A 19,522-nucleotide genomic window follows, 5' to 3' on the forward strand; every position below is an offset into this window, starting at 1 on the left:
TAATCAAGGGATTATATCCCATCTTTCCCGCATTTTACACTTGCAATGTGTGTATAATTGGATATGGAATCTAATTGAAGAGGAAAGTATAGTTAGTTAGCATTGCTAAGTTTCTTATCCGGTGTTGTTTGAAAAGATTGGCAAGTCATGAATTTTCATGGGGTAGATGAGAGTTTGATAAGTGGCTATGAATTTCTCTCCTTTTCTTACACTGTTTATGCTCGGGTAAGATGCTCATAATTTGTAATATTTGATGTTTCCTTAGTTGGTGATTGTAGATCTAAGTAGCTGCAACATGTTTACATGAGTTCTGTTTTCAATAGGACACTGCAACTCCCCAAAATATAGATCGTGGAAAATTCATAACTGTATCTAACTTTATTGTTGATATATTCATGCGATTGTCACTGGTTGATGTCCCTTTTTTCGTAATTCTTTTTAAGCAATATGGACTACATAGTCATAAGTAGATTATAGAACCCCGTAGGTTTTGACATTAGTGTTTTCATTTGTTATTGATTTCGTTTTTAAGTTAATTTAGAAACCGAAGGGTTATAGACAGTTGGGAAAGGGTGACGATGTTGAAATACGTATGCATCTCATTCTCAGGTGAACTAGACTGATCTGTTCCTATTAAATGGTGCATGGGAATAAGTAATATCTTTTTCATGGGTGGGGTTGTATTCCCTCTGCTAGAACTGTTTTATATGACTAGGTCTTTAGCTAAATGTAACAATTCATTGATCCTGACAGACAATGTAACTTTATTAATTTTCCTTCATAACAGGATAAATGAATAAGATTAAAGAAAAGAAAGTCCATTTTATTTTAAATTTGCTGATTGTTCAGAAGTTAGGGAGCTATGATTGACAACATATGTGGATTTAATACATCTTCTAAGAAGTAGACAATGGAGAAACTAACAGACAAAGCTTAGTTGGGGGTAAACAGAGCAGGAATTCTAGTAAAGTGTTAAAAAGTGAGAACTGAAATGACAAGTTGGTGAAGTGGTGTATGAAAAGAAAGAAGTGAGAACTGAAATGACAAGTTGGTGGAGTGGTGTATGAAAAGAAAGAAACTAACCAACCTACTGCCTTGATGCATCCTATGAGCAGGGGTGGAACTAGGATTTTAGATGTGGGGGGACGAAACTTAAAAAAAAGAAAAGAAAAGAAATTAATGGGTGAAAATTTAATTTTAAAAGAATTATACAGGTATTTTTAAAAACATTTGGAGAACTTTTTGGGGCTTGGGGGGACCGTACTAGTTCGGCCCCTGCCTGTGAGGACCATTGTTGGGGTCAATGCTTTCAACTAAGTGATTAGACTATATCGCTTAACTGTGCAACAAGCGGAGAAGGTTAAAACGAAAGTATCTAAAGAGAGGGTTTTAGCGCATATAATTAGCTCAGAAGTAGGAGATTTTAGTGCAGACCATATTTTTCTCCCTCTACATTTTTCCATTTGGAGTGATTGAGCTACTTTGTCAAATAGGACTTTCATGTTAGCGTTATTGACAAAAACTAAAATTTTGAAAAGAAAATGCATGTTCACCAAGATTCTATTTTTGATGGAGAAGCCTTTGCATTTTAGATAATTTTGTCATTGATGTAGAGCAACTTAATCAAACAAAAAATGGAGATTTACCTTAACATTTTCATTGACTTGGTTGGGACATTTTTTTAATGCTACCTAAATGTTTAAATAGTGTAAATGCAGGATTTGTTGAAACCGCTGAAGGGGTTGGTTGATCCAAAGTATTGCTCTGGCTTTATTCAATAAGTGCTACACTGAAATTTTAAAGTCATTCTATTCCAAGAGTCAGCTTTGCAGTTGCTACTAAAATGTCAATATTGTCAAGATTACGTTGCATCACTGTGGATGTTACTGGTACTTTGATAGCTTACAAGGGAGAACTTGGTGACTACTATTGCATGGCAGCCAAATCTGTTGGGCTGCCATGCCCTGACTACAAGCGTGTGCATGAGGGCTTCAAACTTGCCTATAAAGACATGGCCAGAAATTATCCTTGTTTTGGGTATGCCGCTAAAATGCCCAACATAGTGTGGTGGAAGACTTGTGTGAGAGACTCCTTTACCAGGGTAAGAAAATCTGACGTAGCAAGTATAGCTTTAGGCATGGTGTATAGTGATGACTAGCTTGTTGGTAATCCTTGTGTATCAAATCATGGTATGGTGGTACCCACATTGTTCTCCAAAAAGGCAAGTCTAGTTCAATGTGTGAAAATTTATTTATTACTTTTATGAGTTATAAAACACACCCCTACTAACAAAGTAGAGTGACCATAATGATACTGAAAGTAAAATGTGTACTTTTTGGCTCGGACTTTTACATATAATTTCCTTGTTAGGAAGTTTTAATGGAAATATTGTTTTGACTACAGGCTGGATATGATTATGATGAGGAGACATTTGAGAAGGTGTTTAGACGCATATATTCATCATTTGGTTCATCTGCACCTTATACCATCTTTCCAGATTCCCAACCATTTCTAAGATGGGTGCATGAGCAGGGGCTTAAAGTTGGGATTATTAGTAATGCAGAGTACCGGTATCGGGATGTAATTCTTCCAGCCCTTAATCTGAACCAGGTAAAAAAAATTGTCCTGTTCTGGTATTTTGGTTCCCAAATTCTTATTTAGTTTATCTTAATTGATCTGGATTAAAGTAGGACTAATTGGTTTTAGCATTGTTATGAAAGTCTACCAACTGGTAATATTGATGATCACCATTAAAACATGCATTTGTGGTCAGGCATACAGGATGATGGGATCCCTGAGTTGTTCTCATTTTACTACAATAATTCAGGTTCCCATGATTTATATCAATATCACTGCAAACCATTTAACTTCAAGCTGCCTAAAAAGTTTTGGTGAAGAGTATTGTTTTTTGTCTGTTTTTTTTTTTTGTTATTTTCCATTCATGCATTTGTATAAGATCCCTATCTATACCTACCCTTTTTAAATATCAACGAAGTTGATTGCTTTTGAATTAGACTAGAGATGCTGATAGTGTCAAGTCTAATGTGTTGTGCAGGGATCTGAATGGGACTTTGGTGTGTTCTCTGGTCTGGAAGGTGTAGAGAAACCTGACACAAAGATTTATGAGATTGCCTTGGAGAGAGCTGGTGTCGCACCAGAAGAAGTTCTGCATATTGGGGACAGCATGCGCAAAGACTACGTGCCAGCAAAGAGTGTGGGGATGCATGCATTACTATTGGATAGATTTAAGACTCCTGATGCTGAGGAATGGAGGAAATCAGGTGCCATTGTGCTTCCTGACTTGATGGCAGCAAAAGATTTTCTTACTTCAGAAAACTCAACTTCCTGAGCGGCTCCTTTCCCATTCATGACTTTACATGTATAGTATTTCCCATCATATTGTTTAGACTTTGATCACAAATATTAACCAGCTGGTTTGTCCCCTAAATTTTGGTGGCTTGTTTTCACACCCTATGACCAAAACTTTTCGGGGATTTAATGGGGGAGAAATTGACACCAGTTTCAATGTTAATGAGCTCAATCATAAAGAGAGCAAGATTAGACGTTCTCTTCGCTTTGAGCCTTTTTCTTTTGAGTAACACTCTTCACACTTATTTATCACACTCATTCCATACTGGTTGCGTGGCATATTTGAAATGAGTTTTTTTTTTTTTTTTTTTTTGTCTTTTTAAGTGGCTAACATGGAAGCCACTTAAAACACATTACTTTAGTTGGTGTGAAATAAATGTGATAAATAATGTTAACAGGGCAAAACTAGAAAATTTTGTTTGAGGTGGCCAATACTAAAGACAAGAAGTTATTTCTCATGAAGTTGCTTAATATATTATTATGGCATCTTGAAACAAAGTTTATGGTATGAAAGTGGGAACTAGTAAGGTAGAATAAATGTTAGGCAAAGGAGTTTGTGGGAGTGTGTCGGCAGGGAATAATTTCGATACTTAAATGAATTATTGATTTTGGGTGGATCAAGACTTGGGCCCAAAGAAACCAAAGAAAGGAGATTACTTTTTTAGAATCCACTTTACTTGATCTAAGCCTAGCTTAAATATGGGATCCTTTTCATTGTGGCATTGAATAAGGCATTTAAGGGTAGAACCCCATACCCCCAAATTCCAAAATTGGGAGTAGCTCAGACATAGCTGAATATTATGTGTCAGAAGGTTGTGGTGTTCATACCCTTCAATTTAGGGGGTTGAAGCAACATTGGTCACATCGTGTAGATTGATAAGCATGATGTGATCATACTCTAATCGCCGAATTGGAGTTAGGGGTTCATATAACTTAGTTTTTCATGGGTCTAATAGAACATTGACAAGATCCTAGATAGTGTGTTAACATATTAATTGCCAAGCGATTAGAATAGATGTTCGGATTGGGATCTGATCCCCATTTCACTCATCGAATAATCCACGACTAGTTATAGCCCATTTCACTCACCGAACGGCAATGTACAACCTTGGGCCTTTTCTAGTCATGGGCCTGGACTAGAGGGACACTAACAATGACCAGCTTCTTTGGTTACGGTTTAAGCTTTCATTGGGCGGTCCAATTACTAACATGCAACATTTTTTTGACATTGCTGGCACCAATCACCTTGTGCACGTTATCAAACTTCTGGGGTTCATCTGCTGGAAAATAAGAGGCAAAAACACAATCCTTAGCACATCTTCTCCTCAGACGCTTGCATGTTACCACTCTCCTTCATTCCGCCACATGTCCAAAGGGTTATAGAAAACTAAGATGAATGATGAATTGATGAAAGTTGAAACTGTTTATAAAAAACCAAGCATTTTAAAGATGCTTAAAGCTCCAAAGTTCACAATAAACATACTACAAATTCTTTTGATACCTTTACAATTATTTAAGGAGTCTTATATAGATAGACTCAGCTCTAACTACTAGGCCCAACTAACAACTAATCTAGTAATAGAAATGGGCTATAATATCTATCTCCTTTAGACCCATTATACAAATGACATCTTGTTTTGTTTACAAAGTCTAGCTCCAGGCTCTTACCAGACAAACTTTTGGGTGGGCCAAGACCAAACCTTCGGGTTGCCAAACACCAGATGACATATGACATCTTATATTTTATTTGCTTTCACAATAAAAATAATTTGTTTTGGTGTCTCAGCCTTTTTGTTTACTCAAAATATAGCCTTCTTAAAGTTTCATTGATACCAAACAGGAAGCTTTTTTATATATATTTGAAACCAAAGATAGCTACTAGTCAAAAATAAAAGGGTTAAACGCATTAATTTTTAGTACTTGTTTAACGACTTAATTTTTCTTACATAGCTAGCCTTCAATTTGTAACGTAATTGTTTGAGGAAAGTCTACACCCAATTGACAATGTCTCTCCAAAACTTTCAATTGTAACAATGTCCCCCCAAACTACAAAAAATTGTCAATGTTCCCCCAATGACAAAACTACCCTTAGCAAAATAAAAACAAAAAATTCTATAACTTCTAGGAAAAACCTAAAACTAAAAAAAAAAAAAAAAAAAAAAATCCAAAGGGTGGCAAATTTAAATTTAAAATTGATTTTTTGTTTTGTTTTGTTTTATACCTATATTAAATAAAAATTTCTGTTTTAAAAAATAACTATTTTTGTTTAAGAAAATAAGAATTTTCGTTTTCTAAAACAATTTTGTTTTTTTTAAAATGTCTTTTTTTTTTGGGGTTTCACCTGATTATCCAACTTTACCTTTTAAAAAGAGAAATTGGGACAAGAGACAAATTTCGATGACTATGCGAGCCGTTTCATATTGACGAGGTCAGTCAAATTAGATGCTTCATGATAACTAAACTTTAAAGTATATGAAGGTAAGTAAGACAATGATATAGTTTATGAAAGAAAAGTACTTAATGTGGGGAAGTTGGATTATTCTAAATATTTGTTATCATAGGACCCTTACTTGCAGTCTGGAAGAACATTCTATCCTTTATATAAAACTTACGTGCAATTTGCACGTAAACGTCGACCCCAGTGTGAAATCTTTGCATATTGAGATAAACTTTCAATCCCAAAGTGGACGGCAATTACATCTTCTTTATTTCCTAGTGGATTTTTCTCTTGGATTTATTGTGAATTAATGAAGAGAGTGGATATCCATAAATTCCATTGCAAAAAAAAAAAAAAATTGACATCATGTGGTCCACGTGGAATTTAAGAAGCAATTTGCATGAAGAGGACTTGGATTTATTGGATTTATTCTTAGTCGGTCAATAAAAACTTAGCTACATGATAAACTTTGGATTGTCACTTGGAAATTATTGACATCATGTGGAATTTAAGAGGCAATTTGCAAATGGTGGATTCTTTGGATTCAGATTATAAACTTCCAATTACTTTTGTTGGATTTATAGCAAATGTTACATATATTTCCTTTATTTTCTTGGATTTATTTTTGGTCAGTCAAGATATTGGACATGTGCATGAAAAGTCATCAATGCTTTCATTATCACAACCACAAGTAAAATATATTCACAATGACTCTTTGAATTATTGACGCATAATGTTCATATACGTACAATTTTATCTTCAAAGCCGAAACTCAAATAACATCACATATAGCTGAAACCCAAATAAAATTTTGTTTTTCATAAAAATTTAAAAACTTTCATTTTTTTTTTTAAAACTTTTTGTTTTATAAATTTTGTTTTTTTAATACAAATTTCCGTTTTATAAAAATTAATAATTTTCATTTTAAAAAAAAAAATTTCCTTTTTTCGTTTTTATTTAAAAATAAATAAATTTACGTTCTTTAAAAAAATGAAAAAATATATTTTTTTCTTTTTTCAAATTTATAAGATATTTTTTGTCTTATTGAAAAATCTATAGGGTTATTTTTGTCTTTTTGCTAGTCTTGAGAGGACATTGACAATATTTTGATAGTTTGAAAGAAACGGTCAAACTAAAAGTTTGGAGGGCAACATTATTAATTAAATGATAGTATGAGGGGGCATATGGACTTTTTCATAAATTATAAATTACACAACTTATGTATATTTACATGTTTTAAATAATAATTAAATTTTATTAAATTGTAACATAAATACTTTAGACTTTAAAAACAATACTCGACTCTTTCCAATTAATTGTCACTTGGATAATACCCTCTGTAATATTTGAGAATCATTTGTTTTTTTTTTAATATTCGAGACCAGTTTTTCACATAAATAACCAATTTAGTCATTATATATATATATTGTTTTTATCCAACATAATTGATGGGACAAATTGACAACGAAACTTTAAAATATATGGAGGTAAGTAAGAAAATGATTCCAAATAATTGAGATGTGGGGAAGTTGAATTATTCCAAATAATTCTTATTATAAGATTCTTACTTGCAGGAGGAAAATTTTGTATGTCCATATGAAACTTACGAAGTAGACAGTAATTACATCTTCTTTATTTCCCAAAGTGGATTTTTCTTTTGGATTTATTGTGACCGCATCTAGAACGTGGATACGCAGAAATTCCATACTGATATCGTCACATCCCAACATTAAATTGATTATCACTTGCAAAGCAAAAAATTGACATTATGTGGTCCACGTGGAATTTAAGAAGCAATTTGCATGAAGAGGACTGGATTTATTGGATTTATCCTTAGTCGGTCAAGAAAAACTTAGCTACATGATAAACTTAGGATTATTACTTGGAAATTATTGACATTCATCATGTGGAATTTAAGAGGCAATTTGCAAACTTTTTGTTGGATTATTTGGATTGAGATTATAAACTTCCAAACCTTTGTTGGATTTATAGCAAATGTTACATCTCCTTTATTTTCTCATGGTTTACTTTTCTTGGATTTATTTTTGGTTAGTCAAGAAATTGATATGTGCATGAAAAGTCATTAGTACTGCTTTCAATATCACAATCTCAATTAAAATATAACCATGCATGTCTCTTAGAATTATTGACTCATCATCATGTTCATAAATAAAATTTTATCTTCAAAGCTGAAACTCAATCATTTAATTCGATAAAATAACATGTATCTAAATTTTTTGAAAACAAAATTATAAGTATACATTTTTTTTCTTCTTCAAAATACATATAACATTGACTTATATATTATTTGTACCGAGTACATTTTAAGAAAAAAGAAAAATGAGTAACATTTAGCAGGGAAATTGGGATTAATTTCGCTTTTCATAGATATAACTTCATTTTATTATACAATTTATTTTTGTAATTAGAGATGAAATACCAATTTGTGGCTATCGTGCATAGTCGCTTAAAAGGATTATAGTCCAAAACCTTGAGTGAAAATCTGTAGATAAAGAGTGGTCTGATAGGTATAACCGACTCGGAGTATCCTCATATTACACATTATCATTTAGCTCTAAATTAAATAGATTAAAAAAAAAAAAAAAACTACAACATATATTTGTGCCACGTGTAAAGAGAAGCGCCTAGAATTCTTCAAACTATAAATACATGAACCCCATGCATGTCTAGGCCTCACAAGCATTTAGATGATCATGTCTAACTATAGCACTAGCAGAATGGTTAGCCATATATTTATGTCCACTCTTCATCATCCCATCCTCATTTTTTTTATCTCTCTGCTTGGAACTTCATCCTACCTACAACTTATTAAACCCATTTCATGTACCAAAGGCCCTATTTTCAAATGCTCAGAGGTGGAGAGGGCAGCACTTCTTAGCTTTAAATACAATCTCACAGATCCATCGGGTCGTCTCTCTTCTTGGGTTGGTGAGGATTGCTGCAACTGGCTAGGCGTTGGATGTAATAACAACACAGGAAATGTCGTCAAGCTTGACCTTAGGAACCCATCGTATTTTGATGATTTTGATCAATATAACAAGTCGTGTCTGATGGGTAAGATAAGTTCTTCTTTACTCGATCTCAAGCATTTGCGTTACTTTGATCTCAGCTTGAATAATTTTACTGGAGCCAATATTCCAAAGTTTTTGGGTTCTCTTGAGAATTTGAGGTATTTCAATCTCTCTTTCTCAATGTTTTCTGGAGCTATTCCTCCCCATCTTGGGAACCTTTCGAGGCTCCAATATCTGGACCTCAATTCAAACTCATATCCAGCATTGACTCAGTCTGAAAGTCTAGAATGGCTTGTTGGTTTTCCTTCTCTTAAGTACCTTGGAATGGATTATGTAAATCTTGAAAAAGTACCAGATTGGCTTCATGCGATTAATGTGCTTCCTTCCTTACGGGAGTTACACCTAGCTAGCTGTGGACTTGTTAGTCTTCCTTCCTCTATTTTCTCCATCAATTTTACATTACTTTCAGTCCTCGATCTCTTTTCCAACAATTTTAGCTCCTCCTTCATACCTCACTGGTTGTCAAATGTGAGTGAGCTTTCAACAATCAACCTTGAGTACACTTTCCTTGGAGGTACTATTCCAGTTGGTCTGGAACATCTAACCAACTTGCGTAGCTTGAATTTAGCTGCCAACAATTTAATTGGGGAGATAACTGAGTTTGTGGATGCCTTGTCTCAAGGTTTCAATGGCAGCCTTGAAGATGGGAACTTACCGCCAATGCAAGAACTTGACCTCACAGATAATCAATTGAACGGAACAATTCCAAAAAGCATCGGGAAACTGTCAAGGCTTGTTTCATTGTCCCTAGGCTGGAATTCTTGGGAAGGTGTCCTAACTGAAGCTCATTTTCTAAATCTCACCCGATTAAAATCTCTCTGGTTGAATTTGAAATTTTCTGCAAATTGGACGTTGGTTTTAAATGTCAAACACAATTGGGTTCCTCCTTTTAAGCTGACAGAGATTTCATTAGCAAACGTACGGATCGGCCCAAACTTTCCAGCGTGGCTAAAAACTCAAAATGAACTCGAAATACTTTTGCTCAATAATGTTGGCATTTCTGACACCATTCCGCATGGCTTTTGGAAGTCCCACCCAAATGTCACCAATTGTATTTTATCTCATAACAAACTACATGGGCAGGTACCAAACTTTCAATTGCACCCTTCATTAGTTGATTTTGATTTGAGTTACAACAACTTAGAGGGCCCACTTCCACTTTTTCATAGTAATCTAAGTAACATATATCTCGATAATAATATGTTTTCTGGACCTATTCCAGAAAACATAGGTGAGTTATTGCCCAAGTTGTTTTGGTTGGACCTCTCTTCAAATTCAATTACTGGCAGAATTCCCCATTCTATTAGAATGCTAAAGGAATTAAGTTTTCTTATTTTGCGAAACAATTCCTTATCCGGGAAACTCCCCCATCTTTGGAAGGATTTACAATCGTTATTAATATTGGACTTAGCAGAGAACAATATATCTGGCAATGTTCCAAGTTCAATGCAATATTTGAGATCACTGGAGGTATTATCATTGAGCCAAAATCATCTTGATGGAGAGTTTCCTTCTTTATTTAGAAACTATAGTAACTTGCAAAGCCTTGATCTTGGAAGAAACAAATTCTTTGGAAAACTTCCAACATGGTTGGGAGAAAGTCTACCACTTTTATTGAGGTTAAGACTAAGGTCCAACTTTTTTCAGGGGGACATACCTCAACAATTATGTCTTCTTTCAAATCTTCAAATCCTAGACCTTGCACACAATGATTTTTCAGGAGTAATCCCTCAATGTTTAGGAAGCTTGCGTAGTAATGAGAATAAAGGTTATTGGGGAGGCTATGATTACCAAATGTTTTTGGTTTCTAAAGGAATAGAATATGAATATGGTCAAACTTTTGTTTATCATGTATATTCTATAGACCTTTCGAGTAACAATTTGTCAGGAGAAATACCAGATAATATAACAAGCATCTCAGAACTGGTCATCATGAATTTATCAATGAATCATCTCACTGGAAGAATTTCTAAAAAGATTGGGAATTTACACACGTTAGAAACACTTGATCTCTCTATGAATGAGCTTTATGGTCCAATCCCTGAGAGCTTGTCTAATTTGACCTTCTTAAGTCGTTGAATTTGTCATTCAACAACTTGTCTGGAAAAATTCCAACTGGGAATCAACTTCAAACTCTTGATGACTCTTCTATTTACAGAGGTAACTCTTTACTCTGCGGACCTCCTCTTTCGACCAAGTGTTCCGAAGATGAAACTAATCCTAAAGTAACACCAAATGGTGGTAACCAAAAGGGAAGGGCTGTTGAGTCATTCTCGTTTTGGATTAGCATGGCACTTGGGTTTATTGTTGCATTTTGGGGAGTTTGTGGTACACTGATTATCAAAACATCATGGAGACAAGCTTACTTTCACAGCTTTGATAATTTGAAAGACAAGATTGCGGTGTTCGTTATGGTCAAAATTGTTTGCTTACTAAGGAAGGTCGAGTCAGAGAGAAATTGAAGCTGTAGGCTAACATAGTGCTACAATGTTTGTGGGTATCATTTCTGTTAAACCCTCACAAGACTTCACTCATCCATTAGGGATGCCTAAGAGTTTAAAAAGCTTGTTGCATATGCGAAATGCAACCGTATCTCCCATGATGGTGGATTTATGTTTCATGTTTTTACTTTTAAATTTTTTCTTAATATGTATAATTTATGTATTGTAAGTTTTTCAGGTTGTTGTAATAATGTATGATCCAAGATGCTTCAAATCTTCACTTGTCAAAGTCATATATATGAATAATTTTTACAATTGAGCAAGGCATTATTTCTTTTATTGTATCACATTTTCCAAAATGCATTTCTCATCACTTACTATTATATTTTCATTCTCTATTGAATGGTGCTGCAATGAAATGGTGAGCCAACGGTTGGCTAAAGACAAGACACTGCCTTAATTTACAATTTTAAACATCATTCTTGATATTACGTTTCCGAAGCTAATATTGTCTTTCAAACATCGAAATGAAATCTGCGAATGCATGAACTTTCAAGCTTCAGTTGTAAAAAGTGGTTTCATTTCCTTCTTTTTCAATCATTCAGATGATTCTTCTATAGTAAAAAAGCATCTTTTTAATTGACTTTTGCTCTAATTTTAAATAGAAATAGAGCAAAGCAAGTCCATGGGATTGGGAGCTACAATGATCACGAGTTTCTAAAATGTAAGGAGTCCCAATTTTGAGAAAAAAAAAAAACTCACATAATTAAACCTACAAAGGTTTTTAGTTGGGAATTAATTGTATATATATGGACACATACATACATCAAATTTATCAGAAACCTAATAAATAGTTCACATATTTTACAAATTTCAGTATAAATAACGTGGCTTCCCCCCATTATTGTTGGATGAATTTAAGCTCAACAAATCAATAAAGAAAGCCATATATCCATTTCATTCATTATTACTTGCAAACACACAGTTTTAACTCCCAATCAGGAACTACTTTTTTATTTTGGATGGTCTTTGCAAAGAAACTTCACAACCCAAAGAGGAGGATGTTCCATAGCTACTAGTGATAGAGCCAATAAGAATTTGGCATATAGCCTCAACCATACCCTCATCAAATAGTTCACGTAGCCTATTGGGTTGCCATTCATTGGAGGTCCAATCAATGAGTACCTCAACACGAGCCTAGCTCCTTATAAATCTCAGCTCTTGGAAGTAACCTGCCTAGCTCTCTAATCCTAGGAAGCCACTTGTCCTCCCAAACACAAGACTCTGCCATTTAATCGGTACCATCACATATATCTAAATTTTTTGAAAACAAAATTATAACTATACATTTTTAATATATATATATATATTAAAAAAAAAAGATCTATATAATTATTTGTATAGTAATAACTTAATATTACTATACAATTTACTGTTAGTCTGTTAGGTACACCGACTCGGAGGCTCCTCCTCATATTACATGTTGTTATTTAACTCTAATTAAGAAAACTATAGCATGTATTTGTACCATGTGTAAATACAAGCGCCTAGAATTCTTACTATAAATACTTAACCCCAATGCATGTCTTAGGCCTCACAAGCATTTCGGTGGCAAAATGGTTAGCTTTATGTCCACTCTTCATCTCATTCCCATTTTTTTCTTCTCTCTGCTTGGAATTGCATCCTACATTAATTCAAGTTATTAAACCCATTTCATGTACCAAGTCCAAGAGCCCAAATTTAAGATGCTTAGAGGGGGAGAGTAAAGCACTTCTTAGCTTTAAAAACAATCTTACAGATCCATCGGGTCGTCTCTCTTCTTGGGTTGGTGATGATTGCTGCAACTGGATAGGTGTTGGCTGTGACAACAACACAGGAAATGTCGCCAAGCTTGACCTCAGAAACCCATTTTCGTCGTTTAATTATTATGATGTTGATGCAGATATATTTTCTTGGTATGAAGATATGGAAGCTTACAACAAGTCGTGCCTTGGGGGCAAGATAAGTTCTTCTTTACTCGATCTAAAGCATTTGAGTTACCTTGACCTAAGCTTGAATAATTTTGATTGCATCAATATTCCAAAGTTTTTGGGTTCCCTTGAAAGTTCGACGTATCTCAATCTCTCTTTCTCATTGTGTGTTGGTGTTATTCCTCCCCATCTTTGGAATCTTTCAAGGCTTCAATATTTAGACCTCAATTCATTTTCAATCTTTGACTTTTTATCTCCAAGATTGGAGGCCGGAAGTCAAGAATGGGTTGATGGTTTTCCTTCTCTTAAGTACCTTGGAATGGATTTTGTAAATCTTGAGAAAGTATCAAATTGGTTTCATGCGGTTAATATGCTTCCTTCCTTAAGAGAGTTACACTTAGCTGGCTGTGGACTTGTTAGTCTTCCTCACTCTGTTTCCTCCATCAATTTTATACTACTTTTAGTCCTCGATCTCTCTTACAACCCTTTCAACTCCTTCATACCTCACTGGTTGTCAAATGTGAGTGAGCTTTCAACAATCAAACTTAAGTCCACTTTGCTTGGAGGTACCATTCCAGTTGGTCTGGGATATCTAACCAACTTGCGTGGCTTGAATTTAGCTGGAAACAATTTAATTGGAAAGATTCCGAACTCATTTACTAACCTTTGCAACTTGGAAGCATTATATCTGGATTGGAACAATATAAATGGCAAGATAATTGAGTTTGTAGATGGCTTGTCTCAATGTTCCAACATTAGCTCTGAAGATGGGAACTTATCGTCATTGCAAGAACTTCACCTCACTGGTAATCAAATGAACGGAACCATTCCAAAAAGCATCGGGAAACTGTCAATGCTTGTTTCATTGGACCTAGCAGAGAATTCTTGGGAAGGTGTCCTAACTGAAGCTCATTTTCAAAATCTCATCCGATTAAAATCTCTTATGTTGTCTACGAGATTTTTTGCAAATTGGACATTGGTTTTAAATGTCAAACAGGACTGGGTTCCTCCGTTTATGCTGGAAACTATTTTTTTAATAAACGTGTGGATCGGCCCAACTTTTCCAACTTGGCTAAAAACACAAAATGGACTCAAGGTTCTTGTGCTTGACAATGCTGGCATTTCTGACACCATTCCGCATGGCCTTTGGAAGTCCTACCCAAATGTCACCGTTTGGAGTCTATCTGGTAACAAACTACGGGGGCAGGTACCAAACTTTCAATTTCACCCTTCAGCATATTATTTTGATTTGAGTTCCAACAACTTAGAAGGTCCACTTCCACTTTTTCGCAGTAATCTAAGCGAAATATTCCTAGGCAATAATATGTTTTCTAGACCTATTCCAGAAAACATAGGTGAGTTATTGCCCAAGTTGTCTGGGTTGAAACTCTCTTCAAATTCGATTACTGGTGAAATTCCGCTTTCTATTGGAATGCTAAAGGAATTAACTAGTCTTATTTTGAGAAACAATTCCCTATCCGGGAAACTCCCCCCTCTTTGGAAGGATTTGCAATCGTTATTAATATTGGACTTAGCAGAGAACAATATATCCGGCAATGTTCCAAGTTCAATGCGATATTTGAGATCACTGAGTATATTGTCATTGAGCCAAAATCATCTTGATGGAGAGTTTCCTTCTTTCTTTAGAAACTATAGAAACTTGCAAAGCCTTGATCTTGGAAGAAACAAATTCTCTGGAAAACTTCCAACATGGTTAGGAGAAAGTCTACCATTTTTATTGAGGTTAAGACTAAGGTCCAACTTATTTCAAGGGGACATACCCCAACAATTATGTCGTCTTTCAAATCTTCAAATCCTAGACCTCACACACAATGATTTTTCAGGAGTAATCTCTCAATGTTTAGGAAGCTTGCATAGTAATGAGAATGAAAGTTATGTTGTAGACTATGATTATCAAATGTTGTTGGTTTCTAAAGGAATCGAATATGGATATGGTCAAAGTGTTATTGATCTTGTATATTCTATAGACCTTTCGAGTAACAATTTATTAGGAGAAATACCTGATAATATAACAAGCATCTCAGAATTGGTCATCATGAATTTATCAATGAATCATCTCACTGGAAGAATTCCTAATAAAATTGGGAATTTACACATGTTAGAATCACTTGATCTCTCGATGAATGAGCTTTATGGTCCTATCCCTCAAAGCTTGTCTTCTTTGACTTTCTTAACTCACTTGAATCTGTCATTCAACAACTTGTCTGGGAAAATTCCAAGTGGGAATCAACTTCAAACACTTGGTGACTCCTCTATCTACAAAGAAAACTTTTTACTCTGTGGGTCTCCTCTTTCAACCAAGTGTTTAGAGGATGAAACTAAACCTGTGGTAACACCAAATGGTGGTAATGGAGTAGCCAACAAACATGGAAGGGGAATCGAGTCATTCTCGCTTTACATTAGCATGGTAGCTGGGTTTATTGTTGGATTTTGGGGAGTTTGTGGCACACTAATTATCAAAACATCATGGCGACAAGCATACTTTCAAAGTTCTGATAATTTGAAGGACAAGATTGTTGTGTTTGTTATGATTAAAGTTCACTTCTTGCTAAGGAGGGTCAAGTCGGAGAGATGTTCAAGCTAGCATTAGAGCTTTTTTTAATATGCATTATCTATGTATTATAAGTTTTTCAGATTGCTATAATAATATATGCTCCAATCTTCGCTTGTTAAAGTTATATATATATATACATGATATGAATGATTCACAATTGTGTGAGACATGATTTCTTTTATTGCATCGTAATCATATAATACAATGATATTCTCATTGTCGATTTAAATGATTAAGATGGTGAGCAAATGGTTGGCGAATGACAAGACAAGGCCTTAACTTACCATATTGGGGTCTTAAATTTAATTGCCATCTTTCTTGAAACTTGAATGACAACACAATTTCACTAAAAATGAAAAAATTCTCATATCTCGCAAGCAATGAACGCCAAGAGAAAGAAGGCTTCAAGTTTCAACTTGGCCGCCGGCACAACTTTCGTCGGAACATTGGGCTCCCCACTTCCACATTCCTATGACTTTCTCAATTCTTAATTTCAACAGAGGCTTCACACAAACAAAACTATGGAAAAAAAAAATCCACCAAATTAGATGAAAAGGAAAGCTTCAAAAATTAGACGGAATGACGCTAATGTATTTGTTTCCTTTGAAAAAGCTTTAATTGGAAAATTAATTTAATGCAGAATTTCAACCAAGAAATTAATTAATTATAGAAAGGTCAACTAATATGTATTTAATTTCAATAATCTGATAAAGTTACAGAATTTCAATTAACTTAATACAAAAATGAAGAATAGAAAATAAAACTATAAAGTTCATTTTCATTTGAAATCAAGAGGAATCAATTAAACATGTAAAACTTCTAGTTTTGACCGTTAATTCATTTTTAAACTCAAGGCATTGAAAAGGTAAACCAAATTCTAGAAATAATTGTCGAGTGAATCTATCAAAGAGGCTCTTAAATCCTTGCAATAATTCATGACTTCCTCCTTAGATGATTGTTCTCATTCAAAACAGAAAATGACAGAGTAGACTGTTGTAGCATCTTGTTTTATGTTCAAAAATAATAAAACAGTCCGTTGAATATAGGTACATATGTCCTCCAATCACAAAACAATCTTCAAAATATACAAAACACCGTGAAAACACAAAACAATAGTTTTCACCTTATTGTCAAAACATAAAGCCATTAGCTTTTAAACGTAGATAGACAAAAGTATCGGATTGATAAACTTGTAAAGCACATGTATCAATTTTATTACTTTTTAAAAACTATGCATTTTTTTTTTTTTTTGAAAAAGAGCTAAACCACATATGTCAATTATTTATTTAACCCTTATAAAGTTATAGGAGTCCCAATTATAAGAGAAAATTCACATAATTAAATCTCTCAAAAACTTAATGACTACTTCTCTTATGTTACAAATTTAAGTAGAAATAATTAGTCCATCAAGTATAACGCGGCTCCCCACATGAATCATTGGACGAATTTAACCTCAACAAATCAATAAAAAAAAAAATCCTTATCTACGTTTCATTGATTATCAGCAAACATCACGGGCCCATATGGAACTTTACACGCAATTTCCGAGTCCAAGATCGAGTGGATTATTTGCAATAAGACAATTAGACAAACTTTCATAACCAATGTGAATTCTTATTTATTTTTCAAGGGAGCAGTAGTTACTCCGAAAGGGATCCGGCTTGCATGCGGTAGTGAAAACTACCGCATGCATGCGGTTAGTGGAAAACGGAACCGTTTTCCACTAAACGGTACCGTTTTCCATAGTTAAAAACTAAGTTTAAAAAGTTAATAATAAAAAAATATTAAAACTTAAAAATTATGAAACAAATAATAATTAAAAAGATAAAAATATTAAAAAATATCAAACCCCAGTCATCTTCCACTTTGGCCATGCTTCCTGCACAGCTGCGCTTCCTGCAACCCATCCATAGCAGGAGCACACAAAGCAACAGTGCCACAGGGGAGGGATGGTGCCTCTCAGCCTGTTGTCCTGCAAATGGAGCACGTACAGTGGCCTAAGCCAGATGAGAGACCAGAATCTGGCCGGAGATCTGGTTCCCGGAGAGGTCGACGACTTTGAGGTGGTGGAGGTGGGAAAGTCGCCGGTGAAAAATTCTAAACAGATAAATATTACAATTTTATGCGGAATTAACAGATATATATCAAAACAAACATTCACCAAAATATGAACAATCACACACAAAGATTTTGGTGACGAAGAGGAAACCTTTTAGAAAACGTTCTAAAAGTAAAACCTCTCCGAGGCAGCCAAACCCAGGAAATCACTATCAAAAGATTATCCAGAGATTACAGACACTAGGAACACTTACAACCCTTTGCAAGACCTTGACTCCGTAAGATCGACAAGCCTCCAACTTGTCTCCTCGCTCCCAATCTTCTTCAACTTGATTCTCCTTTATCGGACCCTTCCGATAGACTTCAATTAAGCACACAATCAATACTAACAAAAATCCTCTAAGAGGAATCAATTTGGCTCACAACAAAATAATCACTCAAGCACAGCCTCACACGAACTCTCTGGGGGTGAAAATTCGTTCCTCTCTCTTCTATAATGATGTATATATACCCCCGACAAAACCCTAGACCTAACCCACTTAAAAACACGTTTTTGGGCCTAAAACTTACAGGGGGTCCGGACCCGTTAATGGGCGGTCCGGACACTGCTTTGCGGAGCAAGATTTTAGTTTCTGGAAATGAGGTCCGGACCCGGGGAATTGGGGTCCGGACCCGGCCTGTCCAGTCTTCATCAACAGCTCCGATCGATGGGCGTTTGTGGTCCGATTGAGCTGAAATTTTGCAGGGACGTTCATAACACATGAATCTAAATTATGAACGGTGGAGATTGGATTCTGAGCATTCTATATCAGTGTTTGAGCTATGAACAGTAGCATCTGCATTTTGGAACTGAATTAAGCCAACACAAGAACTAACAGCCGGGATTTGAGATTGAGAAGGCCGGAGAGGTCGGGATGGCCGGCCACCCCCTTACCCTTTTTAATAGTTTTTGTTTTTTACTATTTTTATTTTTTAATTATTAATTATTTAATATTTAATAAATTTTATATTAATTCCTAAAAAAAATATTTTTTTATTACCCAAAACAGGGTCGTTTTGGACTACCGCACCATGCGGTAGCTTTTCAATACCGCATGGAAGCCAGATCCCTTTGAAAGTCCTCACCGGTTTTGTCATGTGACAACATTTATAAGTCTCAGGTATTTATTATTATTATTTTTTTGAGAAAATTACACTTTACTCCTCAAAGTTTAGAGCGATTTTCAATTCGAACTCCAATGTTTCAATTTTTGCAATGCATCCCTCAAACTTTCAAATTTTTGCAATTTAACCAATTTTATTCTAAAATTCCCATATTGCACCTAATTTTTTATTTTAAAAAAAATTGAGGTGCAAAAATGGCCAAATTGCCAAAGGAGTGGCTACGGCAACCCCGAATTTTTTTTTTTTTAATTTTTTTTATAAAAAATAAAAAAATAAAAAATTTGGGACAATAAAGGAAGTTTAGGATAAAATTGGTCAAATTGCAGAATTTTGAAAGTTTGGAAAGGTGCATTGTAAAAATTGAAACAATAAAGGTTGAATTGAAAATTGTTTCAAACTTTGGGGGGGTAAAGTGT

General features: G+C 34.7%; 3 protein-coding genes across 3 annotated transcripts; all 3 read left to right on the top strand.

Moving 5' to 3' along the window:
• Positions 1-1,690: 1,690 nt before the first annotated feature.
• On the top strand, positions 1,691-3,595 carry LOC132171423 (uncharacterized). Its single transcript, XM_059582734.1, has 3 exons — positions 1,691-2,101; positions 2,404-2,610; positions 3,056-3,595. The coding sequence occupies exons 1-3, from the start codon at positions 1,844-1,846 to the stop codon at positions 3,347-3,349; spliced, it is 759 nt and encodes a 252-aa protein (XP_059438717.1). The 5' UTR covers positions 1,691-1,843; the 3' UTR covers positions 3,350-3,595.
• A 4,949-nt stretch (positions 3,596-8,544) lies between these two features.
• LOC132169258 (receptor-like protein EIX2) lies at positions 8,545-10,977 on the top strand. The gene has a single exon (XM_059580321.1). The coding sequence runs from the start codon at positions 8,545-8,547 to the stop codon at positions 10,975-10,977; it is 2,433 nt and encodes an 810-aa protein (XP_059436304.1).
• A 1,940-nt stretch (positions 10,978-12,917) lies between these two features.
• Positions 12,918-15,914, top strand: LOC132169259 (receptor-like protein EIX2). Its single transcript, XM_059580322.1, has one exon. It carries the CDS (start codon positions 12,918-12,920, stop codon positions 15,912-15,914), a length of 2,997 nt encoding a protein of 998 aa, XP_059436305.1.
• The last annotated feature ends 3,608 nt before the right edge of the window (positions 15,915-19,522 follow it).

This window comes from Corylus avellana, chromosome ca2, assembly GCF_901000735.1.
Source record: "Corylus avellana chromosome ca2, CavTom2PMs-1.0".
Lineage (NCBI taxonomy): Eukaryota > Viridiplantae > Streptophyta > Magnoliopsida > Fagales > Betulaceae > Corylus > Corylus avellana.

Bases quoted from the DNA above. Each gene is read 5' to 3' on its own strand.
- LOC132171423 (XM_059582734.1), top strand. From the start codon at position 1,844: ATGTCAATATTGTCAAGATTACGTTGCATCACTGTGGATGTTACTGGT. The intron at 2,102-2,403 runs GTAAGAAAATCT...TTTTGACTACAG, and splicing joins TGAGAGACTCCTTTACCAGG to GCTGGATATGATTATGATGA. The intron at 2,611-3,055 runs GTAAAAAAAATT...TGTGTTGTGCAG, and splicing joins CAGCCCTTAATCTGAACCAG to GGATCTGAATGGGACTTTGG.
- LOC132169258 (XM_059580321.1), top strand. From the start codon at position 8,545: ATGGTTAGCCATATATTTATGTCCACTCTTCATCATCCCATCCTCATT.
- LOC132169259 (XM_059580322.1), top strand. From the start codon at position 12,918: ATGCATGTCTTAGGCCTCACAAGCATTTCGGTGGCAAAATGGTTAGCT.